The 13,550-nt window shown below is 43.6% G+C and overlaps 1 protein-coding gene across 4 annotated transcripts in view; it reads right to left on the bottom strand.

Moving 5' to 3' along the window:
* Nucleotides 1–10,304: 10,304 nt before the first annotated feature.
* Nucleotides 10,305–13,550, bottom strand: part of LOC122941331 (gastrula zinc finger protein XlCGF26.1-like) — a 64,142-nt gene continuing 60,896 nt past the window's right edge. For all 4 annotated transcript variants that reach the window (XM_044298466.1, XM_044298467.1, XM_044298465.1 and 1 more), the window contains one exon: nucleotides 10,305–11,882. In XM_044298466.1, coding sequence (XP_044154401.1) covers nucleotides 10,384–11,882 — 1,499 coding nt within the window. In that variant the 3' untranslated portion in view covers nucleotides 10,305–10,383. The remainder of the gene's footprint in view (nucleotides 11,883–13,550) is intronic.

The following is a 13,550-nucleotide window of genomic DNA, read 5'->3' on the forward strand; positions in this document are numbered from 1 at the left end:
GCAACTGTCACAAATTATTATACTGGGGGGAAGGGTGCACTGCGCCACCAATGACTTTAATACTGGGGTGGGGTGAGGAGGGCGCACTGCGATACCAATGTTTTTAATACTGGGGGAGGGTGCACTGCACCACCAATGTTTTTATTACTGGGGAGGGCGTACTGCGCCACCACTGTTTTTAATACTTAGGGGGCGCCACCAATGAAGATAATTAACGTTTAATACAGATACAGGAGGTGGGTGCCAGCGGCAGAATCGCATAGCCCGCACCCGACCTCTATGACAGGATGCTGCGATCAGCAGCACCTGAGGGGTTTAGTGGTCTCTGTTATCAGAACTCAATAAGGCTATTTTCACATATACTGTGAAATTCCAGTTTTTCATTTGACAGATCCCATTGACTATAATGGGATCCATTTAAGTTTCCAGTATGGATTCCTGTATTTCTTTGGACAAAATACTGCTGCATGTAGTGTTTTTGTGTCCTTTTTCTCATTTAAGCTGCAAAGGACCTCTACTGCAGAATTGAACCGAGCCTCAGCCTATATTTGATTTGGATAATGTGGAGAGAGAATCTGAATCGCACCTCCTCATTCCTATACTAATGACTACTGTACGTATTTTGCAGCATTTCTATTGATAAAACATGGCTATACAGCACAAGTATCAAACATTTGCTGTGCCCTAAAAGAGGCATTAGTATACAGTTTGATCAAAGAGCATAGGCCCACTTACCGCGACAAGGTTGCCTCTTGTTAAGTGGGAACCTACTCTATCCATAGCGCAGTGCTGTGCGGCGACCACCGCACCTCCACACCGCACCAGCAGGCAACGGGATCCAACAGCCACAATGCAGCCCCACCGTGAGGCAGAGCCACCTAGGCCTCGGATCCCATCACTCCACCAGCACGGCACAGAAGCAGCGGCGGCCACCGTCCAGCGCCGCATGTGAACTGGTGCAAAGGGATCACCTGTTCACGGCTTCTCAGGAACTTCAACTGAGATGGGGTAGGAATTATTTAACCCTTTGCAGACTACTGCTAAATTAAAAGCACCTGTGCCACATGGGGAGGAGTGCTGACTCAGAGGGGGGAAAAAGAAGTTAAAGCATATAAAGTGTATAATGTGGAGAGAGAATCTGAATCGCACCTCCTCATTCCTATACTAATGACTACTGTACGTATTTTGCAGCATTTCTATTGATAAAACATGGCTTTATATTTGATTTGGGTTCCGTAAATATAATTGGCTTTCAACCGCTGCCCCCCCTTCCTTTAACCCCTTAAGGACTCAGCCCTATTTCACCTTAAGGACTTGGCCATTTTTTGCAAATCTGACCAGTGTCCCTTTAAGTGCTCATAACTTTAAAACGCTTTGACTTACCCAGGCCGTTCTGAGATTGTTTTTTCGTCACATATTGTACTTCATGACACTGCTAAAATTGGGTCAAAAAAGTTAACTTTTGTGCACAAAAAAATACAATTTTTACCAATTTTTTTTAAAAATTAGCAAATTTCAAAGTTTCAGTTTCTCTACTTCTGTAATACATAGTAATACCCCCAAAAATTGTGATGGCTTTACATTCCCCATATGTCTACTTCATGTGTATAGCATTTTGGGAATGATATTTTATTTTTTGGGGATGTTACAAGGCTTAGAAGTTTAGAAGCAAATTTTGAAATTTTTCAGAAATCTTCAAAATCCCACTTTTTATGGACCAGTTCAGGTTTGCAGTCATATTGTGAGGCTTAGATAATAGAAACCTCCCAAAAATGACCCCATTCTAGAAACTACACCCCTCAAGGTATTCAAAACTGTTTTTTCAAACTTTATTAACCCTTTAGGTCTTCCACAAGAGTTAATGGCAGATGGAGAAACAATTTAGAAATTTCTATTTTTGGGAAAATTTTCCAATATAATCAATTTTTTCCAGGAGTAAAACAAGGGTTAACTGCCAAACAAAACTCAAAATGGGTTGCCCTGATTCTGTAGTTTGCAGAAACACCCCATATGTGGTCGTAAACTACTGTTTGGCCAAACGGCAGGACATAGAAGGAGGGGAACATCATATGGGTTTTGGAAGGCAGATTTTGCAGGACTGGTTTTGTTTATACCATGTCCCATTTGAAGCCCCCTGTTGCACCCCTAGAATAGAAATTTCAAAAAAGTGACTCCATCTAAGAAAGTACACCCCTCAAGGTATTCAAAACTGGGTTTACAAACTTTGTTAACCCTTTAGGTGTTCCACAAGTTAATGGCAGATGGAGAAACAATTTCAAAATTTCTATTTTTTGGAAAATTTTCCAATATAATCAATTTTTTCCAGGAGTAAAACAAGGGTTAACTGCCAAACAAAACTCAAAATGGGTTGCCCTGATTCTGTAGTTTGTATAAATACCCCATATGTGGTCGTAAACTACTGTTTGGCCAAACGGGAGGACATAGAAGGAGGGGAACACCATATGGGTTTTGGAAGGCAGATTTTGCAGGACTGGTTTTGTTTATACCATGTCCCATTTGAAGCCCCCTGTTGCACCCCTAGAATAGAAATTTCAAAAAAGTGACTCCATCTAAGAAAGTACACCCCTCAAGGTATTCAAAACTGGGTTTACAAACTTTGTTAACCCTTTAGGTGTTCCACAAGAGTTAATGGCAGATGGAGAAACAATTTCGAAATTTCTCTTTTTTTGAAAATTTTCCAATATAATCAATTTTTTCCAGGAGTAAAACAAGGGTTAACTGCCAAACAAAACTCAAAATGGGTTGCCCTGATTCTGTAGTTTGCAGAAACACCCCATATGTGGTCGTAAACTACTGTTTGGCCAAACGGGAGGACATAGAAGGAGGGGAACACCATATGGGTTTTGGAAGGCAGATTTTGCAGGACTGGTTTTGTTTATACCATGTCCCATTTGAAGCCCCCTGTTGCACCCCTAGAATAGAAATTTCAAAAAAGTGACTCCATCTAAGAAAGTACACCCCTCAAGGTATTCAAAACTGGGTTTACAAACTTTGTTAACCCTTTAGGTGTTCCACAAGAGTTAATGGCAGATGGAGAAACAATTTCGAAATTTCTATTTTTTGGAAAATTTTCCAATATAATCAATTTTTTCCAGGAGTAAAACAAGGGTTAACTGCCAAACAAAACTCAAAATGGGTTGCCCTGATTCTGTAGTTTGCATAAACACCCCATATGTGGTCGTAAACTACTGTTTGGCCAAACGGGAGGACATAGAAGGAGGGGAACACCATATGGGTTTTGGAAGGCAGATTTTGCAGGACTGGTTTTGTTTATACCATGTCCCATTTGAAGCCCCCTGTTGCACCCCTAGAATAGAAATTTCAAAAAAGTGACTCCATCTAAGAAAGTACACCCCTCAAGGTATTCAAAACTGGGTTTACAAACTTTGTTAACCCTTTAGGTGTTCCACAAGTTAATGGCAGATGGAGAAACAATTTCAAAATTTCTATTTTTTGGAAAATTTTCCAATATAATCAATTTTTTCCAGGAGTAAAACAAGGGTTAACTGCCAAACAAAACTCAAAATGGGTTGCCCTGATTCTGTAGTTTGTATAAATACCCCATATGTGGTCGTAAACTACTGTTTGGCCAAACGGGAGGACATAGAAGGAGGGGAACACCATATGGGTTTTGGAAGGCAGATTTTGCAGGACTGGTTTTGTTTATACCATGTCCCATTTGAAGCCCCCTGTTGCACCCCTAGAATAGAAATTTCAAAAAAGTGACTCCATCTAAGAAAGTACACCCCTCAAGGTATTCAAAACTGGGTTTACAAACTTTGTTAACCCTTTAGGTGTTCCACAAGAGTTAATGGCAGATGGAGAAACAATTTCGAAATTTCTCTTTTTTTGAAAATTTTCCAATATAATCAATTTTTTCCAGGAGTAAAACAAGGGTTAACTGCCAAACAAAACTCAAAATGGGTTGCCCTGATTCTGTAGTTTGCAGAAACACCCCATATGTGGTCGTAAACTACTGTTTGGCCAAACGGGAGGACATAGAAGGAGGGGAACACCATATGGGTTTTGGAAGGCAGATTTTGCAGGACTGGTTTTGTTTATACCATGTCCCATTTGAAGCCCCCTGTTGCACCCCTAGAATAGAAATTTCAAAAAAGTGACTCCATCTAAGAAAGTACACCCCTCAAGGTATTCAAAACTGGGTTTACAAACTTTGTTAACCCTTTAGGTGTTCCACAAGAGTTAATGGCAGATGGAGAAACAATTTCGAAATTTCTATTTTTTGGAAAATTTTCCAATATAATCAATTTTTTCCAGGAGTAAAACAAGGGTTAACTGCCAAACAAAACTCAAAATGGGTTGCCCTGATTCTGTAGTTTGCATAAACACCCCATATGTGGTCGTAAACTACTGTTTGGCCAAACGGGAGGACATAGAAGGAGGGGAACACCATATGGGTTTTGGAAGGCAGATTTTGCAGGACTGGTTTTGTTTATACCATGTCCCATTTGAAGCCCCCTGTTGCACCCCTAGAATAGAAATTTCAAAAAAGTGACTCCATCTAAGAAAGTACACCCCTCAAGGTATTCAAAACTGGGTTTACAAACTTTGTTAACCCTTTAGGTGTTCCACAAGAGTTAATGGCAGATGGAGAAACAATTTCGAAATTTCTATTTTTTGGAAAATTTTCCAATATAATCAATTTTTTCCAGGAGTAAAACAAGGGTTAACTGCCAAACAAAACTCAAAATGGGTTGCCCTGATTCTGTAGTTTGCAGAAACACCCCATATGTGGTCGTAAACTACTGTTTGGCCAAACGGCAGGACATAGAAGGAGGGGAACGTCATATGGTTTTTGGAAGGCAGATTTTGCTGGACTGGTTTATTTACACCATGTACCCTTTCAAGCCCCCTGATGCACCCCTAGAGTAGAAACTCCATAAAAGTGACCCCATCTAGGAAACTACAGGATAAGGTGGTTGTTGTTTTGGGACTATTTTAGGGGTAAATATGATTTTTGGTTGCTCTATATTACTCTTTTTTGAGGCAATGTAACAAAAAAATTAAATTCTAAAAATGTTTCTACATTCGCTATTTAGTTTTGTGGAACACCTAAAGGGTTAACATAGTTTGTAAAGTAACTTTTGAATACCTTGAGGGGTGTAGTTTCTTAGATGGGGTCACTTTTTTGGAGTTTCTAGTCTAGGCTACATCAGGGGGGCTTCTAATGGGACATGGTGTCAAAAAAAAAACTGTCCATCAAAATCTGCCTTCCAGAAACCGTATGGAGTTCCCTTCGTTCTATGCCCTGCCGTGCAGCTATATAGCCATTTACGACCACATATGGGGTGTTTCTGCAAACTACAGAATGAGGGCCATAAATATTGAGTTTTGTTTGGCTGTTAACCCTTGCTTTATTACCGGCAAAAGGGATTCAAATTTAAATTTTGCCCAAAAATGGGTGTTTTGGCACCGTTTTTGTTTTATATTTTTAACACCGTTCATTCGAGGCGTTTGGTCAAATGTTATTTTTATAGCGACGACTTTTACGCACGCGACGATGCCCAATATGTATGGCTCTCAGACTTTGGAGACACTAAGCAGGCATCCTAAAACTGCGGCCCTCCAGATGTTGTAAAACTACAATTCCCACCATGCCCTGCTGATGGCTGTAGGTTGTCTGGGCATGCTGGGAGTTATAGTTTTACAACATCTGGAGGGCCGCAGTTTGAGGATGCCTGCTCTAAAACTAATATTTTTTTGGGGAAAAAAAATTGTTTCTGTGTCTCCAAAGTCTAAGAGCCATAGTGTTTTATGTTCTCTAGTGGACTGTTGGGGATTATAAAAATTTAGTACTCCATGGAAGTGTGATACTCCCTGAAGCAATCGATAACGCAGAGGCCCGGATGATCGGGGCACGTGTCACATTGAGTGGTGGTGTCCTTCCGTATCCCCCTCTTGTGACACACTCTGCATCTTTTTTGGGTTCGTCCCTTCTTTCCAGTATGGGGGACCACACCTGGAAAGTGTTGGCCAGGGACGATCCGGGCGCCTCCAGTTCCCGAGGTACTCCGGCCTGCTCTTTCCCGGTCCGAAAAGATCAGGTCTTTGAGGACTGCCTCATAGAATTGGAGGAATGTCCCTGTGCTGCCAGCGCTTCGGGATAGTACAAAAGAGTTGTACATGGCAACCTGCACCATGTAGACCGCAACTTTTTTGTACCATGCCCGGGTTTTGCGCATGGCATTATATGGCGTGAGGACTTGATCAGAGAGATCAACTCCTCCCATATACCGATTGTAGTCGACGATACAATCGGGCTTGAGGACCGTTGCCGTGGTACCTCGCACAGAGACTGGGGTGGTGCTGTTACCGTGGATTGTGGACAGCATAAGGACATCCCTCTTGTCCTTATACCTGACCAGCAACAGGTTTCCACTGGTAAGTGCACGGGTCTCACCCCTGGGGATAGGTACCTGGAGGGGGTGGGCAGGGAGGCCGCGCTGATTTTTCCGCACGGTCCCACAAGCGAACGTGGATCTGGCGGCAAGGGACCTGAACAAGGGAATGCTGGTATAAAAGTTATCCACGTACAAGTGGTAACCCTTATCCAGCAGTGGGTGCATAAGGTCCCACACGAGTTTCCCGCTAACACCCAGAGTGGGGGGACATTCTGAGGGTTGAATACGGGAATCTCGCCCCTCGTACACACGAAATTTGTAAGTGTACCCTGAGGTACTCTCACAAATTTTGTATAGCTTCACGCCATACCTCGCCCGCTTTGTGGGAATGTATTGGCGGAAACTGAGTCTCCCCTTGAACGCAACGAGAGACTCATCAACTGCGACCTCCCTTCCAGGTACGTAGGCCTGCTGAAATGTGGCCCCAAAGTGGTCGATGACCGGCCGTATCTTATACAGCCAGTCATAGGCAGGATCACCTCGGGGTGGACATGCTGCATTATCGGAATAATGCAGACATTTCCGGATGGCCTCAAACCGGGGACGTGTCATGACCATACTGTACAGTGGGGTCTGGTATAGGACGTCCCCACTCCTGTATTGCCTGACACTGGGTTTTTGGACTAGACCCATATGCAGCACGAGGCCCCAAAATGTCCTCATTTCGGCTGCACTGACCGGCGTCCAGCCACCGGGTCTAGCCAAAAATGAGCCTGGGTTTTGAGCGACGAACTGTTGGGCGTACAGATTCGTCTGCTCCACCATCAAATTCACCAGTGGGTTACTGAAAAAAAACCTAAAAAAGTCTATTTCAGTAAACCCCACTGTGGGAATCTGGATTCCAGGATTGCCAGCGAAATCCGGAATCTCAGGCTCAAAGTCCACTGGGGGACACCAGCTAAGTTCATCAGCAGGGGGCTCCGGTGAACTTATTTGGTGGGCCGGGAAACCAGTACGAACCCCAGGGCGGCTCGTACTAGGGTGGGCCACAGGATCCCTAGCATGTGTGGCCCCTGGCTCCGCCTGGCGGCGTCTCCGCCGCCTTGGTGGCTCATCGTCATCCGATGATGATGAGGAGGATGCAGATGACAAAAGGAACGTGGGGTCATCCTCATCCTCACTGGGGCTCTCGGAGTCGGAGGCAATCTGGGCGTATGCCTCCTCGGCCGAGAACACCCGGCGGGCCATGGGTGTGTGTGCGTGTAGGTGTGCGTGTGTGGAAACCTTTATTATATGTGCGTGTGTGTGGGGGCAACGGGTGTTCGCGTACTAAAAAAAGGAAAATAAAGGGGCAAGTGTTAGGAAAAAAAAAAAAAAAGTTCAAAGTTGCTGATCAGCGGTACAACGCTGATCAGCGGTGGGGCGGGCGATGCGCTAACAGTGGACGGACGCTAAAGTGCCGACCAGTCAGCGAACGCAGAAAAATAAAAAAAAAGTGGTGGTAAGGGGGCTAGTGGTGAGGGGGGGGGGGTCTGGGGGAGGGCTGGTGGGGGGATGGGTGGGGGGCTGGTGGTGGTGGGGGGCTGGTAGGGGGGGGGGCAAGTGGCAGGGGGGCTCTGGGGTCTGATAGATGGATCAAAAAAGTTTTGTGTAAAAGTTATTTTCTTTTTTTTTTTTTTCCTAACTAACTTTTCCCTTCTTTCCCTTCCTAATGGTGCCTCTCCCTCACTGACCCTAACCTACCTGAGTGGCGATGGGTGCAGGAGGGTGATGGATGCCGATTAGGGGGACACAGGAGCTGGTGCTGAACGATGCTGCACGGTCAGGGTGCTGGACAGGAAGAGGAGGGGAGAGAGGAGCGCAGGAAGTTTGAATCTCGCGCCTCTCTCCCCTGCACCAATCAGCACCCTGGACAGCAGTGTTCAGCACCAGGGCCAGCACCGCCTCCTCAAATCCTCGGACTGCGATTGGTGGTGTAAAATTACGCCACCGATCGCAGTCTTTTTCCGGTTCATCGGGTCACAGGACACCCGAATGGACCGGAAACGCAGAAAACCGCAGGTCTGAATGGACCTGCGGTTTTCTGCAATCGTCTATACGGGGGGGTCAAATGACCCCCCCCTGCGTTGTTACGGGATGCCGGCTGAATGATTTCAGCCGGCATCCCGTTCCGATTAACCCCCGCGGCGCCGGAATCGCGAATTAAAGCCATGACGTACCGGTACGTCATGGGTCCTTAAGGATTCGGGAAACATGCCGTACCGATACGTCATGGGTCCCTAAGGGGTTAAACAAAGTGGTTGATAGATAAAAAACAAAACAAAACAAAATGGCTCTCTCCTGGATATGCAAAGAGAAAAAAAAAACAGAATGCAACAGCACTGTGCAAACACAAATAAAGTACAGTAATGCCATAGTTAGGCTACATGCACAAGACCGGATGTGTTTTGCGGTCCGCAAAGAAAATGGAAGATGTTCCGTATGGAATCTGTTTTTTTTGCGGATCTGTTTTTTTTATTGTAATAAATGCCTATCCTTGTCCACAAACTAGAAGAAAATAGGACATGCACAATTTTTTTTGCGGGCCAAATGGAACGGACACCGTGTGCTGTCCGCATTTTTTGCGAACCCATTGAAATGAATAGGTCCGCATCCTATCCGCAAAAAAACGGAACAGACATGGAAACAAACAACGTTCGTGTGCATGTAGCCTTAGGCCTTGATCGTGCCATTTTTTGCGGTCCGCAAGCCACAGATCCACAAAAAACGGAAGCCGCCCGTGTGCCTTCTGCAATTTGCGGATTGGAACGGGCGGCCCATTGTAGAAATGCCTATTCTTGTCGGCAAAACAGACAAGAATAGGACATGCTATATATTTTTTGTGGGGCCACGGAACAGAGCAACAGATGCAGACAGCACACAGAGTACTGTCCGCATCTTTTGCGGCCCCATTGAAGTGGATTGGTCCACACCCGAGCCGCAAAAAATGCGGCTCGGACGCGGATCACAACAGCCGTGTGCATGAGGCCTTATAGAAATATTCTGGTGCTAATGCTACGCTTCTGGCACCAGGAGAGGTAAGGTATAGAGTGGGCTTGGCATGCCTGTTGGACCAGCATTCCCTGGATTTAATGGAAGCTATTATGGCACCAAAAGAGGCAAAAGGCAGAGTGGACCCAGCATGCATGTGGAACCTGCATCCCCTGTATTTTATTGTGCCAGTATGGCACAATAAGAGGTAGTATTTAGTGTTAGGTTCCCAAATTAAAGAGATCGCCTTGACGCCGGCAGACGGGCACAAATAATTTTGTACAAAATGTATTTGCCAAGAATCTCAAATTTACAAAATAAGTGTAGCATTAGCACCAGAATATTTTCTATAACTACAGCATTATTGTATGTTATTTGTGTTTGCAGAGTGCTGTTGCATTGTGTTTTTTTCTTTGTGTTTCTAGCCACGGCGACGTGCTCCTGCTCATTGGGATGTGCTGACTGACCCCATTTTTTCTTTGCAGTCTCCCCTGGATATTACACGTAAAGAAGAGGCCTAATGATTTCTTATTAAGGACCATTTCAATAAATTTCTTCATAGAATCTGTCCAGACATTTTCAGGTAATTGTATATTTACACAGTGCACATTTTGATCAAATTGTGTGGTGCCACCTGCCATTTCCAGAACACTCTGCTGTGCAAGGACAGTGCGGTTCCAGGACCTTGATTATGGCTTGGAAGGAAAGGCATGACAGACTGCTTGTAAACTTTAACCAAGCCATAAAGATTAAGGATTGGGAGTGTATGCAGATAAGGCAGAATAGAGTCTGGAGCCATGCAAGAAGCCAAGTTCTGTTTGGCAGCTCAGTTTTTTTGCCATCCAATGGGATATAACACAGACATTGGAGTAAATGTAAAGTTTGAGAAAATTTGAGGAAAATGTCTAACACTTTATTTCTCTTTCACTCTAAATCTAAAACATTTAGGTACAGTTAAACATTTTGTAGTCTAATCATTAAAATGCATGCGCTTCTTATGCTGAGCAAGAGCTGATCTATGTTTATAACATTTCCCACATTCTGAACATGAAAATGTCTTCTTCTGAGTGTGAATTATCAGATGTTCAATAAGACTTGATTTTCTTGTGAAGCATTTCCCGCACTCAGAACATGAAAATGGCTTCTCTCCTGTGTGACTTTTTTGATGAGTAACCAAACTCGATTTATTTATAAAACATTTTCCACATTCTGAACATGAATATGGCTTTTCTCCTGTGTGAATTCTCTGATGTTCAGCAACACTTGATTTTCTTGTGAAGCATTTCCCACATTCCTTACATGAAAATGGTTTTTCGCCTGTATGAATTTCCTGATGTTTTACAAGACTATACTTGTGACTAAAACATTTCCCACATTCTGGACATGAATATGGTTTTTCTCCTGTGTGTTGCTTACGATGTTCAATAAGATATGATTTCCTAGTAAAACATTTCCCACACTCCAAGCATGAAAATGGCTTCATCCCTGTGTGGATTAAATGATGTTTAGCAAGATCGGACTTCAGGCTAAAACATTTGCCACATTCTGGACATGAAAATGGTTTTACCCCTGTGTGAATTCTCTGATGATCAATGAGACACGATTTCCTTTGAAAAAATTTTCCACACTCAGAACATGAATATGTCTTCTCCCCTGTGTGCCATTTCTGATGTGTAGCAAGATCTGATTTCTTTATAAAATTCTTTCCACATTCTGAACATGAAAATGGCTTCTCCTCCATATGGGTTAGTCGATGTGTAACAAAATTAGACTTCTGGCTAAAACATTTTCCACAGTCTGGACAACAATGTGGCTTTTCCCCTGTGTGGGTTCTCATATGATAAATAACGCTTGATTTCCTTGTAAAGCATTTCTCACACTCAGAACATGAAAATGGCTTCTCCCCTGTATGAACTACCTGATGGTTAAGAAGATCTGACTTTTGGCTAAAACTTTTCTTACATTTTAAACATGAAAATGGCTTTTCCCCTGTGTGAGTTCGCTGATGTTCAACAACACTTGACCTCCTTGTGAAGAATTTCCCACACATAGAACACGGAAACGGCTTCTCCCCCGTATGGACTACCTGATGGTTACGAAGATCTGACTTTTGGCTAAAACATTTCTTACACTGTGGACATGAAAATGGCTTCTCCCCTGTGTGAGTTCTCTGATGTTTAATAACATTTGATTTCCTCGTAAAGCATTTCCCACATTCAGAACATGGATATATTTTACCCCCTGGATCTTCTGTACTTTGTTTAATAATCAGTGGCTGACCAGATGAAGGTTCCTTGTGATTAGTGGGATCATTAGGTTGATCGCTGCTGTGAAGGACTAAGAGTATACTTGTAGTAAGACAGGTTGCAGCATCTTCTCTGAGATTGTCTTCTTTGGTATTGTTATATTTTACTTCATAAGCAGGGGAGAAAAGGAGATTTCCTGGAAAGTTTTTGGTGCTTTCATCTCCTGGAAATAGAAGCAGATTTTATGTCATTGTTTTGCAAATCAGAATAAAGCTTATATTTTATAAAAACTTTCCCTATATAATGACTAAGGGCCCGCATCTTACATGCAGCACCAAATATCCTTGTTCGCCAGGTGGGTTTACATACCTGTTCTGAAACCTACCTGTGAAACAAGTGTAAACATTATAATTATTGTTAAAGTGTAGCTGATATGTAGGGACAGTGAAAGGGAACATTTTTGTAATATACATTATTTAGGGAAAACGTTTATTTATGCTAGAAAACTTGGGCTGAAATGTCCCTTAGCAGCGCTAAGGAGCGATGCCTGACCGAGCAGTAAGCGATTATTACAGGCAGTGCAGGGGGAAGCTGCTATACAGTATATAAGGACATACATGTACATAACTGTCCCTAAATTATATTAACTACCCTATATGCTCTCTTTAATCGTGCACCACTTTTGGCACTAAAACCTCCATGTGATCGTGCCCTTGCTGCAGTTTCCTGCACATCCAGTTGCTAGTGGGGCCTCTGTGCAGGGAAAACTTTGAAGGAGACAGAGATAAATCACAGCTGCAGCCTTTGACCGATTCTCTCATAAATTCATGGGAATGGCGTAGCGCAAGTTGGTTCTGGGCAGCATGATGTTGGTGAATGGCTGGAAGACTGACTGAGGGACTACAACATCTTGGACCACCTGGACGTTGATGATGACAGATTAAACCCCTCTCTCCGCTTTGTGTTTCTCCTTCAGTAAAGCTTTGGTCATGTGATTTCCCTTCCCTATCCTCTTCTTGCCACCCCCACCCCTTATCGCTGTCTGTTGCTTCGTTGAGGGATTGTGTTTATTGCAAGTGTCTAAGAATGGTAGTGTAGCATGCAGTGTCATGCATACTGTAAGCTAGCCTGTACTGTATATTGTGCTGCTATGCCATGTATGACAAATGTGTCTATGTATTGGGTGCTGCTTCTTGGATGGAGCTGCATCGCAGTACTTTGTATGTATGTGTGATAATTTGATTGTAATAAAATGTATTTTCAATAAAATAAAATAAAAAGTTGATCACAAGAAGGAAGGCCCCTCGTATCCCTTGCAGGCTCCCCTAAGATGACCGGAGTGGTCGGTCCACACATGTGCGCAGCAGATCCATTCATTTCTATGGAAGTTCTAGAGATAGCGGAGCACTCTACTCTGCCATCTCCGGACTCCGGAACTGCTATAGAAATGAATGGGGCAGCCACCCACATGTGTGACCGGCTGCTTTGGTCATTTCAGGGGACCTGTGGGGGCACGGGGCCCCCGTTCTCATGGTACTTCCGTTGGGACCCCCACTGATCTGATAGACCCCTTTAATTATTATCTAAGTCATGTTTTAGGGCCTTTAAAAAAAGGTTGAACATTGACTTAAAGGATAGCTACAGTACCTTAAATCTAGTAGCATTAGAGGCAGAGCTTGTTAAGAGCTAATTTGCATACTCTCTTCTCAGGCATTATTTGGCTTATAAGACTCCTCATGCCGTTTAAGGCACTCGCGTTTGGTGCGGATCTGTTTTGTATCTGCGCAGATGGATCCGCACCGATAATGCAAACGTTCATAACGGATCAGTTTGCATTATTCATAAAAAAAAGTCTAAGTCAAAACGGATCCGTCTTGACTTACATTGAAAG

Source organism: Bufo gargarizans, chromosome 6 (assembly GCF_014858855.1).
Source record: "Bufo gargarizans isolate SCDJY-AF-19 chromosome 6, ASM1485885v1, whole genome shotgun sequence".
In the NCBI taxonomy this organism is placed as follows: Eukaryota; Metazoa; Chordata; class Amphibia; order Anura; family Bufonidae; genus Bufo; species Bufo gargarizans.